The 24,376-nt window shown below is 41.5% G+C and overlaps 1 protein-coding gene across 1 annotated transcript in view; it reads right to left on the bottom strand.

The window, feature by feature from the left end:
- Positions 1 to 9,372: 9,372 nt before the first annotated feature.
- Positions 9,373 to 24,376, bottom strand: part of LOC128310297 (protein amalgam-like) — a 64,145-nt gene continuing 49,141 nt past the window's right edge. The window contains exons 3-9 of the mRNA XM_053046902.1: positions 18,115 to 18,437; positions 17,864 to 18,011; positions 16,265 to 16,362; positions 14,087 to 14,208; positions 13,736 to 13,916; positions 12,215 to 12,385; positions 9,373 to 10,728 (exon numbers count right to left, since the gene is read on the bottom strand). Coding sequence (XP_052902862.1) covers positions 10,534 to 10,728; positions 12,215 to 12,385; positions 13,736 to 13,916; positions 14,087 to 14,208; positions 16,265 to 16,362; positions 17,864 to 18,011; positions 18,115 to 18,437 — 1,238 coding nt within the window. The 3' untranslated portion in view covers positions 9,373 to 10,533. The remainder of the gene's footprint in view (positions 10,729 to 12,214; positions 12,386 to 13,735; positions 13,917 to 14,086; positions 14,209 to 16,264; positions 16,363 to 17,863; positions 18,012 to 18,114; positions 18,438 to 24,376) is intronic.

Raw genomic sequence — 24,376 nt, 5'->3', positions numbered from 1 at the left:
CCCCGAATTGAACGCAAAACGACCGATCCCATGGGGCCTGTAACTGTACTAACTATGGCAAATAAAATTGTTTTGCTTTTAGCAAAATAGAGGGAAAAAAACCCAACATTCCAGCAGCATGAAAACTACCCGCCTAACGTGAGGTTTTACGTGCCACGATTTGCTGAGCCATATTTTCAATTTCCAAAATAATAACGAAAACATTTTGTTTGGTGAAATTATTGCTGCTTTTTATTTAGTCTGTCGTTTTCCGGCATCGGTGAACGGGGGAACGGTTTTTCAATGGTTGATTTTCCTTTTTCGTGAGGTTGTTCTCCAAGTGGGGTTGTTTATTTTATCGTACTCTAAATGTAAGCATGCCGCCTAAGGTGGTGTTGGAGAAGACGTTTTTCCGATTCGTAATACGACACGTACCTGGTTGGTAATAAACTGTCCGAAAGTATATCGTATGAATGGGTGGTGGTACGGTGCACGATACATATCAATATTTTTTTGTACAGGAATGCTGGGAGAAGCATGAGGATACTAGCGAAACAATACTAGGAATACTTCTGAATGAACAATCAGTTTTGGAAATTTGTAGAAGAATTATGAAGAATATATCTTAAAACGTTCAGGTCAGATAAAGGGGATTTCGATATAATTTTATTATCTTTGGCGTCTTACCTTAGATGAAGTGAGAAAGCTAATATATAAAATAGAATTTGTCAAATAATCGAGCTAACATCGATCGGTGAGTTGATGCCAGGTTGTGATGCTAAGTTGAAGCTACAAATATCAAAATGATCGGTCATTTATTTAGTATCTTTCGTTGAATTGCTGTATTACGAGACGTTAGCTAAAAAGGCACCTGGTATAGTTCTTTATCTACTTTACGGATGCCATAATAGTCCTATGAAGAGAACTTTTTGTGATTTAACCTCTCTAGACATATTTGTGTATGGTAACGTTAGGAATTGTTTAAATTGTTTATTTATTTTGGTTTAATTTATTATCCGCCAGGGTTTTACATATTTGTCTTATTAACTAAGGGATGCAAGGAAGAAAAGGAAATAAAACAAAAGGAAGGTGACAGATTAAACATAACGCTAATGAGGATGAAAGGACGCGGACTTGCGTAGAAGTGAACGAAAGTGGGACACAGGGACATTGTAATCGAACAGGTGATATGAGCTGTTGAAGTCCGATAACGCTCTAATAAAGGGTTTGTTCAATTCGTATCGCCTATGGCGGGATGGGGTACGAAAAGGAGGGGAATGTGGCGTAGAGAGGGATGGATAGAAGGAAAGGAACATTCAGATCATGGGAAAGTGGGAAGCGACGAACGGCCACTCGGATGAATCTTCTCTGCACACTCTCTAGTTTGGCCATTGCAGTCGAGCCTCGGGGGAGACCAGAAAACGGCAGCGTACTTTAAGGTGGATCGAACCCAGCAGCAGATCAAAGCATTCAGCCAGAGAGGGTCTCTCAGTTCGGCGGAAAGCTGAACGGAACCTTTTTAGATTTTTCAAACGAAATGACACAACATTTATAGCAACAAAGTAAGAAGCCATTTTTACGCTGTTGATGGAAACCCTGCATTATTCCAAATGTTGCCCATAATGAAAAAAATTGAATGATACTATATTTTTATACTTTCTCTTGAAATACTTCTGGTCTTTTCGTACAGCAATAGCCACCACTGCTCAAAAGCATCAAAACCAAAAAGTGACCATTAGCGAAATAAAATAGTACAAAAGAATATCTTTTTTTTCTCCTTACGTTCCTAATACTTAATGAATAATGCAATAAAATCGTACACCGTCAAATATTGATTTGCTTTCGAGGGTTTGCGCTTTTCCTCCATTTCTTTGCTCGGTTTTTTTTATAGCCACCGGAATCGCACACCGTGCATGATACAACTGTATTGCAGTGCTTTTATCGTGTGAACAGCAAAGAAATTGCATTCCGAACTGCGTGACGGCCACTGAACGAGTGTACGGGATTCAATTGGGAGCAGAAATAAAAAAAAAACAAAAATGCGAAGATTTTCCAATGGTTTGCACGAATGGTAGGGAAGTTTGAAAGCCATGCTACAAAGAGCAATTAAGAGTTAATTGAATAATTTGCATCCCTTGCACCACATCGAAATGCTGTTCGTTAGCGCCAATACGCTGCCGCATCCATTTCGAATGCAGCGCCACACCGTACCGTTGAGGCATTATGGTCCATTTCCGCTTTCTTTGACGCTCTTTCACAGTGGCAAACGGTTGCAGCTGGAACACAACCATCCTCGTCATCTGTGCCATCCCGACCATCATCCATCCATCCATTGAAACGTGGCCCGGTACCGTGAAAGCGGGATGGTATGTATTTGCTATTACTAGAATTTAAAAGTACCAATTAATTGTAATTGTTTCAGCTTCGGTGTGCTGATGGATGAAAGTTTTCGAAATTTCACTGCACAAGCGCATTCACTCTCGTCCACCCGTGCACTGTGCACGGTGTGTTTGTGATTTCTATGCATTTCGATTCCGCACGGTGGGTTGCAAAAGTGCTCCAGCGATCGTTTCTTTCGACCGTTTTTCCTCGTATTCTTTACTGGCTTACAATGGCCGGATGAGGTTTTTGTGGGGCAGTCTTTGTGTTTGAACTTTTACCAATTCGTGTGTGTGTGTGTGTGTGAGTTCGTTAAATTTGCTAGCTCAGGTACCGGTACCCCGAGAAGAAATTCGTTTAAACAGGAAGGTTTTAGAGTCGGTTTATTCTGCCTACTTGGATAGCATTAAGAAAAGTATTGTTGTATTGCTATGAAAGATGCTGTTGGTACTGGTTGCTAGGCAATGCTACAGTTTTAGACAAACTTCTCACAAAATACCTGTTGCGACTGTTGAAGTTGGAATTCTATAGAACGTATATGGTTCCAGCATTCTTCAGCCGCGTTGTCCAAAAATTTCTTAGACGCGATCGAGGACTCCTTTTACTCACTGGAGTAATAAAGAACTGGACAGTGGAAGTTTATTGGGCCCATTCAGACTATTAATAATAAACAATCGCCTAGGCAATTTTGAGGCGGAAATATCCGAAAGAGCTACCTCAATCGCTCTGCACACTTAATTTAGCACGCGCTCTTCAGTGTGCGATTGCGCACTAAAGAGCGTGCTGATCAATATGCGATTAGAGCTAGAAGGAAGCTATGAGGAGCGTTACTTGAGGAGAAATAAATAAGATAAACATATTTGGAAAATAAATCCTGGGTTCAATAAAAGTCATATAATCAAAGGACAATTGAATGCAAAGTACTAACAGAAAAATATATATTTACCAAAGGAAATAAATAATATTGGTTTCATGAAGCGTATATTTTTGAACATTGTTTATAGGATTCCATTATTTTGCTTAATGAGTAGTATTTTGCTAAGCTTCTTTTAATTTTAACCATGTTACGTCGCACCTCGCTCAGCACGCTCTGAGCTCAGTGCGCTCTTCGGAGCGCAATTCGCACAGCGCTCAGTGAGCTCTTCGGAAGGCGATTCGCACAGTGAAGAGCTACCTCGCGCTCACCGCTCACTAAAGTGTGCGAGAGCGGGTCGCTCTGCTCATTGGACAAAACTACTTGACCCATCACTATAACTTAGTAGTGTTAGGACCCCGAGACATATGGTGTCTAATATAACTATAAATTCGTTGACATTACTATCTTTTATTTTTCAATGTGCTACGTGAAAATTGATCGTAATTTAATTTTTTTCCAAATACACGGGAAATCGCCATATAAGCAAATCGCCATTTATACAACCACCTCGAGAACTTTGACTTTGGACAGGTCATGACCGTTAGATGCTTACACCGCTACCAAATGCAACAGCTTCTCAACTAGGGATATACATTTTCTTCGAAATAACAACTCCACAGGACAAAAGGATATTCGGTAAATTGTAGAAATTGTTCAATTTCTTACTCCCAAACAGAAGTGATATTTCCGAAAACACATCTCTTCGGGCACCACTGACAAGTTGAGAAACAGTCAATAGAACCGTTCCTAAATTGGCCACGGTATCGAACACAGCTCGTTAATCGTTCGACAAGATAACGATGTAGATCCTTACGAAAGTTTGTCTCCCCCCCCCGGACACTCCGGATTGCCATACCGTCGATGGTGAACATTTCCTGCGGCACTATTCACATTCCGAGAATGTGGTAACAGAACGACATAAGTACAATGACGAATGCCTCCGCTTGATTTACCCTTGTATGTTGTGTATTTCTGTTTTTTTTTTGCTTCCTTCCGTTGCTCTCCACCACCCGACGGGTGGATAGCAATGTTTGTGGGTGTCTTTGTAGTGGATAGCGGGATTTCCATGAGTGATGTTGTTACGCCTAAGTCAATCTACTGTCAGCGACACGACCGTATCCTGCAGCAGCCGGAAGGATACACAATTTTATCTCTTTACCGCGCGCCGTGTCTGTCCGGGGCCATCTTTCCGCTGAAACCACCACCGTGGGGCGCGCATACGTGAAACTGTTATGGAAACCTTTTGAACATTCCGCACGGAAAGGATGGGAAGGGAAAAAATCTCACCACCACCACCACCACCGGCATGTATGATGTGCGTTTGGTGCCGCCTTGTTGCCCGACAGCTTTTCGTGCCGTGGCGCACTGGGGGGAGGCGAAAACGGAAAACTTCATCGAAAACCGATCGTCTTCTTACGCAAATATCGGCAAACGTCATTCGGTAACGTCACCAGGCGAATGATTGGGTTGTTTTCGATGTCCCTCGTGCGGTGTTGGTCCTCTCCTTTTTCTCGGTCTCCGTTTGACGGGTTGGCTTATTGTGTTCTCTGCAAACATAATCTATCGGTGCGGTATTTTCCCCTAACGATGACTTCTTCTCAGCATGGACCCCGCCAGCATCGACGGAAAGGCACGATGACAGGGTTCGGTTGTAAAAATATTGTGCTAAATGTTTATCGATCGAAATGGTTTGCTTTCTACGCTTCACATAAACACCGGGTCTTTTTGCGTTTCTTGCGTGGTGTGGATGTTTCGCTCTACCTGTGCGACCGGGGAAGACCGCCGTTCATTCATCTTCTTTTGCGGCTTGCAGATGCAAAACATCTCATGCGCTTACGCGCCTGTCAGGCAGATGCTCGATGAGATGTCGCCCGGGGCGTCGTTATTAATGATGGTGTAAAGCGTGGCCGCGTACGCCACGTTGGTTGCCCGTTCGCCTTAAGGAAGATTACCTCGTCAGCGGATGATGATGATGGGTTTCGGTACGCCGTACCGTGCCACTCGTGCCAGGTTGACAGTTTTTCCTTGGGCAGGATTTAAATGTTTCGGCGGCCGGTGTGATCGTTGGCGGTGAGTGGTGTGCCTGAGTATTTTTCGGGGCGCAGATAAAAGTGCTGTTGATTTTACAAGTCGTTAAGCCCATTGCAAGATTCCGGGAAGATGTGTTTGATTTGTGCACAACTACTTCACGGCGTCGAAATGTATCGTCGCTTTGAAATGTGCTGAAACTAATACACTCAATTTGGGAAAGTAGACAAGTCGATGTGGAAATTTCCTTTTTTAGGAAATTTTACATCGAAACGATGTTGAATAATTGCGATGCTTGTCGCTTGGATGCATTTTAAGTGTTTGCGCCTAACAGTAGGCAATTTGTTTAAAATTTTATCGTTCAAGGCTTTCGGAATTTCGGAGTTTATTAATTATTCCTGTGAAAAACAGGATCCGAACCAACTCCTGGCACTGAAATATATATATGCGAATCAATAAAATTGTAGGTTATAGTTATGTAAGTGTTTTACACAGTTGCCGCTCGGATGTGCTTTGAGCATATTTTTAGCGCCTAAATATATGCAGTTTAAAATACCACAAATGTAACGACTTCCTGTGGATTCTTCAGTTCATGCATGATTCTAGCGATTAGAATGAGTCAATGCAGCATTGATGGAGGAAATTTGTGACTATTTTAAATTGAAACAGTTACTACAAATTCTTACAACCGTGATGAACATAATATACATTGCAAATTCTTTCGTCAGAAAAAATATTTTTTTTATGATAATGTGGCATTTCTTCTTGTTTTTTTTTCTTCTTCTTCTTCTTCTTCTTCTTCTTTCTTTCTTACTTTTTTTCTTTCTTTATTCCTTTCTTTCTTCCTTTCTTTCCTTCTTTCTTTCTTCCTTTCTTTCTTTCTTTACACGCACAACAACCTCTAGAGGTCTAGAGCCCTGCCATTTCCGGCCTTCTGTGACTTTACTTACCCGCAGCTGGATAGTCATTCCTGTGATCGGGAGTTTGGGTCCGGATGGGATTTTTGGCCCGATCCGTTCGTGTGAGAAGACCTCCGCCGCTACTATTATGCCACCAGGCCGCTAGAAATCGTGCACTTTAATGGTTTATAACAGCTGTCAAAATATCGTTATAAACAGATACCCAAAGTTTTACGAACCCAGGCAATTTACAGTATTTTCTATCTAGAAAATGTTACCGAAGCTGCTTGGAATGGCATTCCACGTACAATCAGTAGCAATAACACATTTAATTAAATGTATTTTACGAGTTCCATAGTAATGTTACGTCTGTGCCACGGTGTAGTAAAAGGGGGAAAAAACCAAAACAATGAGCAACATAATTATGAAGCAATGCAATGTGCCTGGGTGAAAACAGAAGAAAAAAAAACACACACTCACAAATGGAACTTAAAATGGTAAAATATCCATTCATGTGTAAATATTGCAAAACCGTTTTGTTCGCGCATTTCAACTGCTGCAGCACCGTGGCAGCTGCTATTGACACGAGACATGTTTATGCATTCCAGAGAATGCTCGGTGCATTCGGTTCCCGTTGCTTCCGTTCCGCGTGCGTCGGGCGCGGGAAAATCGCGCGAAATCGCTTCAGCACAGGTGAACTGCCAAAGGCAGCTGGTAGCTAGGCATTGACGTTTAATTTAAAATCTGTTCAGTACGTACGCCAGCAAATAGCAAATAGTGTGCTGCGTTTTGCACGGCGTTGCAATTCATTTAGCACGCTGCCCCTCCCCCCCCCCACACACACACACACACACACACCCTCACAGACAGCCGCCTCGGTGATTCTTCACAAAAGCTTGGCTTGGAGGTTCACTTGCCATAACTCAAATCGACTTTCCCGGCGCGCTGCCCCGTCAGGTCAACGTTGAGCGTAATTTTTCTTCCGCGTTTTTATAAGTTTCATATCCTTAACGACTGTGCGGGGCGGAAAGGCGGCACGGTGCGGTTTGAAGTGGGCCTGTTTGCGCAATACTTGTAGCAGAATGTATTTTTCGCCGGCTGCTCCCATTTTTCGAGGGCGAGAATGGAGCGTAAAGACCCCGAACGGTTCTCGAGTGAGGTGGCGTGCAGGAGGAGAGCAAGGGAAATATTGGGTGCCGGAACTGCTGAGCAGCCGAAAGACAAAGAGCGATACGAAACACATGGTGAATGGGTAAATTTCATTTCAGTGTTTCCCATTTTTACTTAACTCATTTTGGATGGTTTGTGCTGCTGCCGGGGTGGTGAATGCTGTTTACGTTTGTGCGCCATTCGCCGCTCGAGAGCGCACGAGTATAGCAAAAATCCCATCCATTAGAGTTTGGTGTGCTTACGTTTTTTTTTGGTGTGGCCATTTTTTCGGTGCTACTACTACTTTGCAACACCTCACCGGAAGCGGGGTTCAGAGTTCCAATTTTCATGCATCAAATGGAAAGTTCGAAGCGGCTTTTGGTACTGCGTAATACAAAGTGTACGAGGTGGGGGAAAAAAAAATAACCACATGAATACCCAGGGAGCTTTCCAGCAAAGGAAGCTTTCACAAATGGAGGTGGAAGAAAAAAGAAAAGGTTATTTTTCCAATTTCTGGTTGTGTGCTTTGGATGTCATTTTGAGTGATTTGCTTCGTAGTTAGAAGAATCGCTTTCCTTCGCTTCTAAAAGCGATGGGAGTTGTGTTAGCAGATTGATAAATTTATAATGCTTTAAGTGAGTTTTGGTTTATATTTTGGGAAAATTCATTTATGTGCTTGTTTGTTTTTTTTTGGCCCAGATTACTGTGTAATGAACAGTTTGGCATCTTGGTAATATAAAAGACCAATATTTAACTAATACACAATAACTAGTATAACAGCCTGCGTATAGTATAAATGTTAATGCAATGAATCTCATCTTTACTAAGCGTTCTAAAAAAATCCTTGGAGAACGACTGTCAATCCGCTTCGAAGCCTCGAAGTTATCGTCTATTTAGACGTTAGACTATCGTCTATTTTAGATTTTCCTACATACGATCCTTTGATCACATCGGAGTGCCACTGAGAAGAATTACGATACTCGGTAAAACGAACATCCTTAACGCGTCAAACTCGGCTTTAGTTAATACATCGAAGCGATCACACACTTGATATGAGAAACTTCATGATGTAAGTGGCGGAATTCAGGAACTTTGCACTTTGTGACTATATCTCAATATTTCCGTTTTGCTGATCATCAACTACTAAAGGGCCTTTCTTCAGGATACTGACATGGAAGTCAAGGATGCTAATATTCTTGATGAAGTAGTGCTCGACATCCAACACATTTTAAAACTAATCAGTAACCCAAAAAAAAGCCCAAATCTTGACGCTATTTACCTTCCTCAATCAAGGGGAGACTAAAATAAAAAAAACTAAAGTTCTTAACAAAAAAGTTGTTCAAAAGATATTAAGGATACATTCCAAAAAGCAGCAAAAGAGCGTCTCTATATATTGGAAGATACTTGCTGTAGGAGTTCTCTAAACCGGTCTAAAGTTGAGCGCCGTCGTCTGCCAATCCAAACTCCCGGTCTTTCTCTCTCAATTTGGGCTAATCACACCTCCAATGGCCATGTCCATGCGACGAGCCAAAAGGACTTCACGAGCAGGGTCATCCGGTGTCATTGTCATGACGTGACCAGCACATAGTCTTTACGATAGTGAGTTCGTCACTTTAGCGGCTCCTCCATTGACCTTTCACACATAAGGGGTTAAAAATCTTTTTGAGTCTTCTCGAACGTGGCTAAGAGGGTTTCGTTAGTTTTGGACAAAGTTCGTATTGGGGAACCACCAGTAACAACATGTAACAATTCTAGTTTTATGGTCAAAGAATTGTATTGTAAAAGTTTCAAGAGAAATAATTGCAGTACGACGTCATCTTGTTTTAAATTTAATTTTTAAATTAACAAAACCATTGAGGGAAATAATAAATTATCGTTTTGAAGAGTTAAACAATGCCTTTGCATAATTATTACATTTTATAGATCGTACGTCAAAAAAAATAGTTAAAAAAAGATAGATTTCGGCACTTGCACAAGATCAATCCGGAGCATTCGACAGTACAGTGTACAGTTGGAGTAAAATAAAGTTTATTTTCATCGTAGTACTGTAGTACATTACATGGTTAGGATGGCAGGCAGCCGATCGCCCATTCGATCGAGAGCGAGTTATTGCGCAATGCGGTAAAGTAATTTCTTAAAAATAAAAACTTAATGTACAGTTACAGTAAAGTCCTTCGATCGGGTTGCTTAATTTCACATTTACATTGTTTTATTCTGTTGCTTATGCCTCACAAAATGTGTCGAAACAAATCGAATGCTATGGTTTGGTTTCTGCCTTCTACTCAACCGTGTTTTATATTTTTTGTTTTCTCCGGTGGACAAGATACACCCGAAACTGGGCGAAAGGAAATGGGAATTTATATTTTGCCAGCGTGGTAAATAATTTTTATTCCGCTCTCCCTTTTTACTGCAGCATCGTCAGTATCGTGTTGTCTTTGGCTTCAACTCATGACGTACGTTCATTTTTACGTTCACTTGCTTCCTGTTCTTTTCTTTTGTGTGTGTTTTGTTTCCTTTTCCTTTTACAGGTGTATCGTTTGAATGGCTTACCTAATCGTCTGTTAAACGGCATTTATTATTTTTGTCTTACCCTACACTTACATGCTCTTACAATGCTACATTACAATCCTCTGTTTGTTTGTGTGTGTGTGTTTTATAATGTTTTTGCTTTACTACAAAATTGTTTGTGTGTTTTTTTTGTTTGTTGTCGGTTTTGAAACATTCATCGCACGCGCCTCGTATGAATTTTCCCATCCATCGGAGCACAAATGTTTAATACCATGAATCATGCAGTAATTTTTTGTTTGTATCTAACCGTACTTGTTCTGTTGTAACTGGTTGTTTTTCCTCTTCGTCTCCCCCACGTAAGTAATAGTAGAAATTCGTGACAAAGAACGCCCCTGGCCAGATGGACAAGATGGACAGGCTTATTGGTTTATGGATGGTTTAAATGTCCCGCCTCATGTAGCGCTTTCTAACACACTCACACACTCTAACATTATGGTGGTTTGTTTTTTGTTTCTCTCTTTTGGTTTTGTATTCATAGTGATTAAAACTAAACTCCCGAATGAAAAACAGAAAAAAACCCGCCGCTAAGGATTTTTTTTGTGTCTTGAGGCAAAAATTAAAGTACACATCTAGAGGAGCCTTCCATTTTCTCTACACACACTACGGAGCAAGTGTTTATGTGCTTACCAATCGCCAAACGGCCGCCGCTAAGCTCAGTATAATCGTGCCCGGGATTAGTTCGCTCGCGAGCGTGGTGCAGTGGTTCAGCGCCCGGTAGTTGTTGCCGTATGCCGTCGAACCGAGCGTTTGCTCCACGTCCTCGTTCGGCATGTCCGTGCTGAGGGTGTAAAACTGGAAAATGTCGCTTACCTGCAATGAGAAGAGAAAAAAAAACGGGCATGAAAAACGAGAGAGAAAAAATAAAATTCCTTCCAAAAAAAAAAAAAATGGATTTTAAATAATTTAATAAAAGCAGAAAATTGGCACATTTTAATCGGTTACATATGCGCAACGGCGGGTAGTTTCATTACTGTGACAAAATTTGGCGGAAAATGCATTGTTTCGCCGTAGTCTCGCTCGATGTAGCGATAATGCAATTGCACGAACCGAACCGTCACAGTTGAGCCGGTACTGTCGCACGTAATTAAACAGTGCCACGCATGCCCGTACAGCTGTGCGGGTGGTGGTGGATCCAACTACAATCCGATCAAATACCGACGCGCCTCGCATCGGTTTCCAATTGCTGTGCGGAATAGCTTGGAATGGAATGGACGCTGACACTGTGAGTCGATCGTTTTCTATTTTTCTTCCTCGTTTCGCTGTTAATTTGTGATTTTTACGCCACCCGCTCTTTTGTTTTATTCTACGCCACCCGGCGTGGCGTGGGTGGCCGCTCGTACAAATACGCACATCTGCACCGGCAGCACCGTTTGTGTGCACTGCAGGCGTGCCGAATCTCGTTAGCGAAAAATGCGAGTGTGCAATCAATTTTAATCAGCCTATCAGTTGGAAATTGTAGCAAAATCGGTCAAGAGAGACGAGCACAACAATACTCGGGGAGCCAAAAACAGCACAGGAGGAGAAAAAAATCCCGTTCCACCCCAACCCTCTCTCCTATCCACTTTCTCGTGCGGGAAAGCACCAATTGGAGTACGTCGATAATTTACATTTTCGCTGAATGGGGTAATTAAAAATGTTATGTAAATTATTTCGACCCCATCGGGCACACACTTCGGCAACGGCTTGAACGGGAGGGGTAGATCGATTGTGCGTATTCCTACTCAGCCGGTGTGCATTTTTATTACACTCGAACAATACGCCAAAGTAAACCCGATGCGCGCGTTGTACGGGCGGTTATGGTTGGGATTTTATCGCTCATTTTTGTGGTTGCTCAATTGGTTCCGCTGGTAGTGTTGCGAGTTGTCGCTTTTTTTTTGTTTTGCTTTATTTGGTCGTAACGAACCAACCAAGCACTAATGTTTGGCCGGTGACCGGTTAGGAAATTTCACCGTAAATTCAAGTGTCGCCACGGTAATTGATGTATCTACATTTTTTCCACCATTAATGAGTGGCATTCAAATTCTCTATTTGCGATGTAATTAACTGATAGGGTTGAAATGGTTTACGCTTTGGTGCTGGAAGCTGGTGGTGCTCGTGATTACAACATATCGGCACAAATTGCTATCCTAATTGAGTGCTTTTTACGGCCGTTTAATGGCAGATATGGTGAATGGTTGAAGTTCGCGGACAGTGCATTGAAATAAGCGTTCTACATAAACGAAGTCCTGTAAGATAATTAAAGCTTTATAACCTTTTCGCTATAACTAAAATTGTTTTACTGAAGCTAAACACCTACCTCATTCCAGCCGTAGCGATTTTTCGCCTGCACGATCGTTTCGTAGACGGAGTTCGGATCAAGCCCCTTGATGGTGTATGTCATGATGTGCCGAAAGGATTCCGATCTCGTTGACGGTGGGTTCAGGATGATGTCGTGCCATCTGCCCGGATGTTGATAAGACTCGTTCATCTGCATTCGGTGCGCATTGAAAAAAGAAAACCGAGGGAAGAGTCGAATTAAAACGAAGGAAATATTCGATATTCGATGGATGTATTTGACGAGGTATGAAACGGGATTTGCCTACCGGCAATGGTTGGCTAATGAAGATGTTCGAAACGCTCGGGCAAAAGTCTAGACAGGCTTGGCTATTGTTTGGGGATTGGTTGTTATCTTGCTTTTTTCTCTCAACACACACCCTTTTGGTTAGCGTAGAAGATGATTTAATTGTGCTTTGAATTGAAGCGGAGAAGAATTACGATTCACTCGGTCTGTTAAGTTTGATTGTCGTTGATTTTATTCTAACGCGCGCAAACGATTCTTGAAGATTTTAAATTGTTAATAATCCTTGATGATTCAAATTAGTGATTCTTTAAGGATTTCTTTGCGATTCTTGAATCTCTGAAGGTTAATGAAACTCTGAAGACTATTCAGAATCAGCAGTGAATCAAGGACGATTCGCTCGGTCTGTTTGATTGTCGTTGATTTAAGTCTAACGTATTTTAAGATCATCTGATGATTCTTGAAGATTTTAAATTGTTATTAATCCCTGATGGTTCATATGGGACTAAAAATTAGTGATTCTTTAAGGATTCCTTCGCGATTCTTGAATCTCTGAGGTTAATGAAACTCTGAAGACTCTTCAGAATCATCAAAGATGCAACGACACTAAGATTCTTCAAGAATCTTCAAGAACCTCCTTGAAGAATCTTAGTGTCCTTGCATCTTTGATGATTCTTTAATTCTTCAAGAATCGTTGATTCTTTGATTTAAAGGATACACGAATGTTCCGAGAGAGCGATTCGGAGTCATTTCCTCGGTCCCTCGATTCAGGAATCTCAATACAATTTTGAACGTATTGTTTGCAAAGTTTAGTGTGAGAAAACTTAACCGTAGCACAACGAACAGCAGTAATGTCAATAATTACTAATACATAACCAAAAGCCAAAAGCGAGGCACAGTGGTTCGGTAACGGTGCAAAGCGTGAAATCATTGCTTTGCCATAATAAATTATACTAGCCCTGTAGAAGCCAGCATCCAGCGAGTAGACTCGTGCGCTCACTGTTGCAAACACTTTCTCCCAAAGGTGAAGCATGGCATTGCATAGCAATGCACGCCGAGTAGCATGGATTCCCGGCAAACAGTCGCTTGGTAGCATGGGGAATAAATTTGTAGCAGAGAGATAAGTTTACCGGTTTTCTTAAGCGACCACAAACCATGCAACCACCGCGGGGGGTTTGGATGGCGTTCCCGAATGAGGTGATAAGACGTACCGTAGCGAGTACTGGGGCGAATGTTCGGGAAGGGTACCGAGTTACTTACCATTAATTTTCTGTAAAGTAATCTTATTTCCTCTATCAGCGGGAATGATTCAATGCTCCATGTTAGGTTGTACATTTCCCGGTATCTGCTGTACATCGGCGAATGGAACTGAGCGGGACCGGGCCGGCCCGATACTTCGATGTACTTTTTGGCGCGTCCTAGTGAATTTTCCGCCACGCAGCTGTAAGTGAATGTGGAGTAAAAAGACGTAATACAATACAAAAACCGTTTGAAAAAAAAAACCCGTTCGATGCTCGTATTTGAAGGAAATAATTCAATCTTCAAGAAAGAATAATAAAATTTCATTCCTTCCAATACAGCTCGCGCAGTAAAGAAGTTATGAAATATTACCTATAATTGCCAAAATCAGATGCTCGAACGTTCCGGACGGTTAGATAGTGCTTTTCACCGCGCGTATCCATCGTTCGTCTGTCGTTGGGATGCAACAGAAAGGAGTCCTGGTACCACATAACCTAACAAAAGAAAGAAAAAGTGAATGAATGAAGCGAAAGCCCCCATCCCGAGACGAGTAAGTAATCAAGCGTTAGTTTTGTAAAACGGGTCGATTCTTGTCCAATCGTTTTCCTATCTTGCCGCACAGTTGACAGTTCGGTTCAATTCGGAAATGGATCGCCTAACTCAATTTTACTCAGCATAATGGTTTTCCATCAATAGTTGCCCAGTTCCCGCAAACTTCTCGTTGCGCTACGAACTGTGCACAATTCGGTGGAATCGAAATCGCAGGCATCGCCCTTTGCGATAGGAGTAATGCAAAGAAAACTAAATAGTGGAAAATGTTGCGATCGATTGGGGATTATCTGTTTGAAGGATCCGAATTTACTGCGCCGAAGTTAGTTTTAGCTAAGATCAGCATAATTCCTTATTCAGATAGATGTTTTATACGACTGTATTTTATGCTTTAAATGCTTGAGGAGCATCGTTTTATTTGTGCAATTTTGGGGTTTTATTTGTGTTGTCTAAATCCTGATAAAGTCGAACAACAAAACTAAAAGATAAATCTACTTTTGTTTATAAATAGTTTAGTAGAACGCCGTTTAATCAGCCGGAGACACGGTTGATTGATTACCACGGATAACCGGACCAACAATTTAATTGATGTTTAGAATACATGATTTGAAGTTCCAGCAGGATTGTCAATACTAAAACCATTTTTATATCTCTTTATGTGTAACTTTACAGCTTATTATGCTATTTTGCAACATTTTCGACCATTTTGTTTCGATATTTAAAATGTTTCACAAGGAAACATTATTTGATTTCGATACGACACTTTAACAGGGTTACTCATTTGCTTGTTGTATGTCTCACAAATTAGTCACCCACTGTTAAATAAGATCATTGTTCTATATTTGTACATAATGAAGGTTATTTGTGGGTATTTATTGCTACTTAGGTTATTATTTTACAAGAATTCATTGTTTTTAGTTTGAAATCTAGCATATTCTAAGTCAAAGCTGATGGACACTGAAGATAATCCGATAAACCGATAGCTGATTAAACCATCTTATATTGAATCATTTAGGTTCACTTTTTTAACTTGATTGAAAGCACTATTAAAGAAAACGCATTAATTAGCATATAAGCAATAATGTTTTGCTAAGCAGAATAAAGGGTTTCCCGTATAGATGTGTGAGCTTTTTTTTTGGGCCAAAGCTTTTTCCATTATCAGAAACCAACGATGGAAGATCGATGTTTCGTCCCATCTTGCACCCCGTGTGCTTAAGATTTCGCCCGCCCCTGCGCCCTGGTTTTATTCCAGAAGATTCGCTTTTATCCCAACTCCATTACGGATAATGTATTCCCTTCGTTGTCGTGCCGCAACGCAGGGGAGCTTTCCACAATTTTACCGATCCGGCATCGCACTTGTTCTTTGGTGCACGGTTGGTGTTAGTTGCGGGAAAGCGAACCCGGGTGCGCCATTTTCCGGCATCATTACCGACCTTGAAGCGGCCCGCAGCGGGTGCAGTGAGATTGATTTATTGGTTTCATTTTTCAGTGCTGCTTTGCCGAATGCATTATGCAAGCGGGTGACTACGGACTTATGCAGCGCACTTGCACAGCACTGCCGGTCGGTGCTACCGTGTTACTTGTTCCCTTTCATGCGAGGTTGCATTACGTGTTCTTTTTGTGTTCTTTTGAGATGAGAAAGCTGGTTGGAGTTCTTTAAGAATATTAACATCATTGATCTTCGATCTCGGAGAAAGAGTCTAGCTCTCGGAGATATTAAAGAAAGCGTGATTAGAGAACATTTAAAGTGCACGTTGTGCACTGCCTTAACCAAATTCGTTCTAATCATTTTAACATGATTGTTAGAGATTGGCCGAATGCAGGTTTCGCAGCCATCTTCCCAGCCAATCAGATAAAAGGGAGGAAAATAAAAACATTTTAAGACCTTGTTTTAACGAGCTTAAAAAACGTTCAAATTGAGGCTGAACACATTCTCCGCGTTCCATCCACCTGGAACGACCGTGTGCAGTCGAGGTTGGGTATATTTTCGTACGAGCTTACCTCTGGATTAGCATCTCCGTGTACGGTGCAGACTAGCTGTGCCTCGTATCCTTCGCCCGCGTGTACCCAGGATTTTTCGACCGTGATTTCCGGCGGTGCTGTCGGGGCGAGAAAGAACGGGAGAAGAACATACATTTATCAAACAGGCAGCAGTTTAATCCATCAAAATCAGCTCGCAGGAACCGGGGTAGAGGAAAACAACCGGTCGGGTTTTTGTGGCACATTCACTGAAATTGGCCCAAGTGCCGCTTCCGAGAAGTAGCACACTCCATTTTTACACAAACCGGTTAGTGTATCGTTTTCTTTGTTTCGGACGCAAAACATGTCGGTGGTTCATTTCTCGACCCTTAATGCGATTAGCATGAGTGCAGTGCTATGATACAATTATTATGATCAGTTCGCTTGCTTGCGGGGAACAGGTTCTGGAGTTTTCTCGCCCCACAAAAAGCAAAACGTGTCTGTGCGGGAATTCGAACGAAGGCCTGCTGACATGAGGGAAGGTTACGTTCTTATTTAAACGTAATAAAATACATACATTATAAAACATAAAATGCATGAAATGCTAGGTTGAAGATCTTTACAGGGGTTTCCAGTTTAGCGGTGAAAGTTACGTTCATTTCTGGATGCTTTTCTCGGTTGAAGTGGGCTATGTAGAGGTAGTAGTGGAAGAGTCTTTCTCAAATTTCAGAGCTTTTTCTGTATTATTTTAGAGTTGAAGCCAAGCAGGTAGTAGCCGAGAAATATTTCGCCATTTTCTCGATCAATCCGGAGCAAAATTACTCATTTATCTTATCAACAAGCTTGGCCCATGTGTGAGTTGAGAAGGCTTGGAATAGAATCAAATCGATCTAGCGAGTGGTGGTGGAAAACTTCTACTGCTATTTTTAATATTTCTTTTCAACATGACAAAAATATCCAGAAATCTTTGTTAATTCACCATTTCGTATGGAAAACCCTGTAAAATGGGATAAGGATAAAAAGCAATAATTTAATTCATATGGAAGTGAAAGGAACGTTTACTCAATTTACGATTTTTTGAAAGTTTAATAACATAAACTAACTTCTAATTCGTTTTTTTTTAATTAAAAGAGGCAGATAGTATCAAAACTAAAATAAAGAAAGCAGTTACATTGCAAACGGACTTAAAAAAGCGTGTGGTTGCACAAAACCGACATTCTGCTGGTTATTGTGACATGAAACATTTGTAATCTTAATGAAACACCAAAAAATAAAAAAAAATCGACCGGAAAAAGCGAACTCGCTACCTCCCGTATCTAACGTCGGCCATGTTCCGACGATTCATTGGAGAATAATTGAGAAATGTATTTTTAATCCAATCCAAATCTGGTTCGATCGGATGGGCATGCGATTTGGTAACGGCAAAGCCCGAACTTCATAATGGTACCCCGGGCCAGAGCAACGCAGTGGACCCGGTGTCGCCAAACGACAAACGAATCCCACGATAGCCCGGCAGTACGGGTGTGTTTTGTCGAATCATTTCACAATTAGTGACTGATTGCTTCCGGCCGGAATCGGGCCTGGAGTTGTTCGGAGGCGAGCATGTCGCAGCGTAGCGCATGGGCCGAATCAATTACTCACACAGGACAATCAGCTGCATGTCGACGAAGACCGGCTCCCGGATGCCGTTGTCTGCGTAGCACCGGTACGTTCCACTGTCCTGCCGGTTCACATTTTCCAGCGTGAGTGTGGGTCCCTCGGAGAGATGCGGCGAGCCGTGTATCGAATCCTGCGGGAAGACGGGAAGACCAGAAAAAGCCAGAATCGGAAATCAGCAAATGGAGGCGATTGGGGAAAACATGATTTTCCACGGAATTTTCGTTTGTGCTTACCTTCCGTGTCCAGCTGATGCTCGGTACGGGGTTGCCGGAGGCTTTGCACTCGAGCGTCGCGGTACCACCCTTCCGGACGGTGACGTGACCGGATTCCGGGTTGGAGCGCACCGAGGGCGGCACCAGTATCTCGACCGTGTGCACCAGATCCCGGTTGTCGTGGTCACCGATTTGGCAATTGTAATCCCCGGCGTCCTGCGGGCGTACGTTTTTAATCTGCAAGCTGTAGCCCTCGAGCAGCTTGAACCGTGTGTCGCGGGTAATGATAAGATTGGCCGCCGTTACGACGGCACTCCCTCGGCGCCAGAGTAGTATGTTGCGACCTGCGTGGAATGTGGAACGTGTGCGTAAGGATAAGCGATGAATGTATCGAATGCCGCTTGGGAAATGAAAGACACGCGAACAGAAAAAAAAACGCCGATGGACTTTGTTCAAACTGGCTACAAACTGAGCTACCCGGCAAGGAGGACACCAGGGTGCGATTGAATCGTGCTGCGTACTAGCGAGCGAGAACATCGTCTAATGGCTGCTTTGTTTTCGTTCCTTGCGGAAAGTTTCACAGTATCGATTTTCCCTGTAATGGTAGAGGTCGCCTCTGGGGAGGTCGAAAAAGTTTGCATGATAGGTATCGGTGACATTAAACGCTAACAAAATTCTTAGCGAAAATGTTCCCCCTCCAGTTTGATAGCTCGGTCGAACAGGTGGTCGTAAATTTATTTGTTTACCTGTTGTAAAGAGTGAGGTACGTATTTTGGTACTCTTACGCAAAATATTACACATTTGTTTTTAGATGACCTTTCACGGTTCGTGGAAAGAAAACTGTCTCGCAACCAATGTGCAGAGTGCCCTAGATTAAGTTATCATTAGCAATAAGCTAAACGGTCGTTATACATGAATGTATAACAGGAACAGACAATACAATGAACAGGACAATAATACTAATAAATAATGCGATTCCACAGGCTAGCCCAATGTTCCAAGTATTTTTATTTTTAAATATTTTTAAATGCATATCTTAAGTTTGTTTAAGATTTCCCTCTATCTATTTTTGAATCTGCCCCGAAAATTTTGGAAGGTCTTCTAAAAAATTTTGACTGTGCTACACAGTGCATTGGCAGATTTAAAAAGAATTTTGATCTCGTGTATATGTTTCATGTAAGTTTTGTCGGTTGCCCATAACGTGGAGCAAATTTATGCATTTTTTGCATAACAATATTCAGCTGACTCAGCTGATGAGATAACCGGAGTAGATTCATAAATCGAAATTTCAATTCAGAAGAAAAAATCCGGATTATTTTAGTATACCCATATACTATTTGGGTATACCCATATACTATTTTAGTATATGTGGTATACCATTTTAGTATACATGTGGCAGAAAAATACCAAATTAGAATTTTAAGTACATATGGGAATACTAAATTAGTATTCCCCGTACCAGGTGATCCATACTGATTTTCAGATCTTCCTCTCCCAGACTTAATTTTACATGGTAAAATTGTGTACTCCAGTATTGGAATACTGGTATAGGTATACTAAACGCTACTATAGGTTTACGCAAACTATACTACTACGCTAGGTTCAAGTTAAATAACTATTAGTTCTCCAGAAATCCTTTAATCAGTGCTGTAGCACTGTAGTCAACACATCAAAGCATAAATCTGCTGTACTGGGCATATACTAATTTAGTAATCGTATACTAAAAATTTACTATTTAAGGTATGCTATTAAAATATACCCGGAATATGCTATTTTAGTATACACTTTATTTACTATTTACGGTATGCTGGAACATTCTGGTTTAGTATACGCTATACTATTTTAGTAGGCGGGAACATACTAATTTAGTACGTGGTTAGTTTTTTTTAACTGTATTGAGCAACCGGGATAGTTGTTCTTGGCAACAAGGGATTGGTTCGGATGTAAATTGCGTGCGAAAAGCAGGATAAGGGGGAGTGGGAATAATCTGACGCAAGATTTTTAAGAACTGCTGAAGTGTAATTTGGAGTACTCGTGTTTAAATGATATGTCGCATATGAGCATCACAGTCCAGATGGGAGCTGAACGCAAACAGGACGGGCCATATATTTGTACGTTATATTTCATTCGTGATAACTGACCAAGGTTCGGGACTAATAAACTACAATGGCCAAATATCTAAAACACTGCAAAATGCAAGATGTCCAGACGAAGCCGCTAAGGCTCAATGTCTGTGAAAACCTGAAATAACAATAATAGCTCTTTGTGACTTGGAATATGCTTTGCCGAATAGCTTTTTTTATGAGAGCCAAGGTTACATCCAAAGGCAAGCAAAGGGGCGTGTGAAATTTGACAAATTATTAAACTAAATGGAATAAAACTAACAACGTCCACCAATTGGGAAGAAAACCTTTTTAAACATTTTTGAGCTTACGTATACAACGGAATTCTGTTGCATAGCCCTGTAACCGGGCCGATTAGCTATTACTATCAAAATGTATCTCCCAACGGCATGGAACCGTAAAAAAAAATCATCTTTAAAATCATTGCTAAATCAGTGCTAATTAATTGCTAAAAATTAAGTATTCTCAAAATGGTAATATAACCATATATTTTTTTGGAAGACAATTTAAAAAATTTGTGCCTTAGTTCCTTGGGTGCCCGTATGCCGTAGTTTGTCATTATTATGTAGTTTTTTATTCTACTTTCTTTCCAGCCACATAACTTCATGAATAGCTGCATATCAACGACCATATGTTAGTCAAGTCGGGGTAAATTTATCTTAAATTTGTCCTTACAGTCTTCACAAACTCACGAGCAACACCTGCTAAAGATTCGCCGCGAAGTACGACACCATCGCGGCTGGCACGTTTTTCATTCCTTTCCATACGGTGTGTGACTGTTCATTTTATTTTTTTTTTGTTAGACTCCAAATTTGGCCACTTGCGGTTGAGGTACGATGAAGACGCAAGCACCGGCAAAGAACCACCCACCGGCTAACTTGATCTACACTTTGCGAAATTGGATTGGAACTTTTACCATTAGCATACATCATCGTTGCAAATGTATAATTGAATAGTTTAATGTTAATGAGCGAATTAAAATGCACTTTCCTCTTTGTCTGTTCGTTAAGGGGGTGTAGTGCCGCGCTGTAAGCCATCAGGCTCATTAGAACCGTGCAGCGAACGCTTGCTGCTTGTGGCCAATAAAGCAAGCAGCGAGACTAAAGAAGTGATTCGGCATGAAAAAAAAACACACACACACAGAGAGACGATCAGTGCGCGATCGCACAGACATGCGATAATGAGTGAAGAAGACATTAACTCGGTGAAAATGAAGCTCATTCTAGCCCGGGGTGGTACTGGTAACCGATGTCGAACGATGCTGCTCGGCAACTCTATCGTTGTATCGCTTTGTGCCGAAAAGGAAACTGTAGCATAAGCGCAGTGATACAATGCCACACACACACAGAAAAAAGGAGGAGAGAGCAACGAATCCACATTCCACAGCGAATGGAAAATGGCAAATGGACAGAAAAGAGCGAAGAGGAAAAATTGCAATCTTCGGTCGGAGTCGTGCGGTGAAGAATCATTTTGCCGTTTGGCAAATGAATTTAAAACTTAATTTAAAATCATCTCTTTCATGTTGCACGATGCTGAGTATCTGAGTCACTCGCATACACTCACACACACACACAACAGCAAAAAAAAAGAAAGCGTTCGTCCTTCCACTTTGCCACTCACCGAAGCATTATTCCGCATCCGGGCACACGCGAACAACGCGCTTGCAGATGATGGCCGGCAGGTTCTGCAACCGAAATGGAAATAGGATTGCTAATTTCGCGAAAATTGCCAGCAGCATGTATACGGGGCCCGTACCGTGGAGCGACGTGAATGGCAATGGCAGTAAGCGCCACGGCGCGGCGCGGTAGTAATGCAAGGACCGACCGACCGGGGCTGCATTGGCATTTGGCACGAATTCGCAGTTTTGTTTCTGCGGTGCATGGTGTTTCGGTTTCGGCAGCATAATAACAATGCATTAGCCGCGTGTGGCAATTGGCTGTCGCTTGTGCACTGGGGCGGTTTATTTTTTTCTTCTGCTGCTGCTTATTTTTCCATTCTTCTGCGCGCCAGTTTTCCCTTCACTGATGCCAAGTGGTCTTACATTTTGCGCGCCCATCTACCCGCAAAGCTGTGTTTTATCAAAACGCGCGTTCGCGTTGCGTTGTACTGCCGCCGGTTGTTTATTATGTCCGCTTGGTGCCGGTGCCGAGAAATGCCAACAACAAACATCCGGCGCGGCGGACCGGTTGTGCAATGCTGGAACGCGCGGCCATCATGTTTGTGGAGCAAAAGTTTGGGATGCAAAATTTAGCGCACACACACACACACACCGAACAGAGGGAAAAGAATGTTTTACATGTTCAGCGAAGGCTTTGGACCGTAATTTGCATTATGTTATGTATTTACAAAGTAAAAACCCAAGCAACGGCGGGTAATGAGTGGGTAAAAGTTTTTAAATTAATAAACTGTTGTGGGTTTCGGAGCGTTTCGGCTAGAAGCCACTCGCACGACGTTGACGTTTAGAGTGATTCGAGGGTACTAACCGAGTGCTGATTGGAGCATTGCTGGCGTGGAGTGTTTTAATTGTACCTTCAGTACTGTGCCCATCTCAGTTTTTGTGTCCAATTTTTCAGTTGCCCTAGTTTCTCCTATATTTTCAGAGATGAAACCAATTTGTTTGGGGTCACATGACAACCCATAAATAAGGAAAAGGAAAGGTTCTTATTATACAGGTCAAACAAAAGGTTAACTATTGATTACAGGGGGTTTCAATTGATTCAACTCCAAAATCTCAATAATTGTAATGGCTCATATATGTCTATATAACATATTTCTAAAAAGTTTTATGGAACTATTGAACCCCAAAAATGCTGCACATTTCGATTTCAAAACATATTTTTATAAATCAATATTTATAATTTATTCCTGATTTTTAAATCAAGCGTATAATAAGTATTGTTGGGCAGAGAGCATAAGAGTTATTGAGAGTCTTCGCCTACAAAAAACTGAGAGCCCTCAGTTCTTCAGCCCTCATTTGTTCGCAGAGTTGCTTGTGCATCTATTGGAGTTTCAAGTGATAAAAAGTAAATAATGATTTTTAAGGATGAAGCATGGAGAGTAGTTCATTTTAAGGTTTTGGTAATGTAAATTAGTGAGAATTATTGCGGAAGAAAAAGAGCTCAGCTTAGAGCTTACATTTTAAACCCAATATTTGCAATTTTTATTTTGCAATAATCTCTCTGTATTTATCTTTTTGACTTTTTATTTATCTGTTTCATGTTTTATTTCTCGTTTCCCGTAGAGTAAAATGAAAATCGCGATGTATTGGTTGCAAACTTTCTGAAATCAACTGGAAACCCCTGCAATAACACATTTCGTACATGGAAGTACACAATGGCATAATCTTTTCTAAACTAGTTGTGATTAATGCACGATTCAACTTACGATAAATATAATAATTTAGTCATACTATTCTCAAAGAGGCCACCCACAATAGCTCGTAATATAAACTCTGTGAAATTTGTATGGTCTGAAGGAAAGTTTGTACGATGCGCCGCGTGTGTTAGTAATATCGAGCCAATTTTCATGTAATGTATGCTATGGGGAGACTATCAAAAACCTGATATTAATGAACAAATGGATGTTGTGTGCTTTGTTTTGTTCCAACAATAATGGGAAAATGCGTTTCATCCATTGCGTTAATACGGTTTTCCGAGTTACGAGTATGCGCCAATGGTGCATTTTCGCAACAACACGATGTATATGTTGGTAACATAATATGTGCGATAAAATAATGCAAATGATGAAACCCCACCGTACATGTTCTGTGGCAGTACCGGGAACAAATTAACTTCACCGAACCCACTGCAAGTGGGCCGAACAATGGTGGAAAATCATGGGCACGAGCAAAACAAGTGGAGTAAAGAAAAATAGAGTAATGATTTGAACTGCAATTACAATTAACCCGCGCATAGTACAATCAAACTCAGGCAAGCGACACGGTGCACCGAATTGGGACGGTTGGGTGGAAATTGGAGCTTTTAAACTAAACACGGTTCCATGAAACAAAACGCAGCCACATGGGTGGGGTTTGAGTGAATAGGGAAATGGGGGAGTATGATTGGGCTTGATGTACCCTTCCCAAAACTACTCCCCAACTACTATCCAACAATAAAAAAATGTAAAAAATAACAAGTGCGTTGATGAAGGTACATTGAAAA

This window comes from Anopheles moucheti, chromosome 2, assembly GCF_943734755.1.
Source record: "Anopheles moucheti chromosome 2, idAnoMoucSN_F20_07, whole genome shotgun sequence".
NCBI lineage: Eukaryota > Metazoa > Arthropoda > Insecta > Diptera > Culicidae > Anopheles > Anopheles moucheti.
The sequence above is the reverse complement of the archived record's forward strand: the minus strand, read 5'-3'. Positions and strand labels throughout refer to the sequence as shown.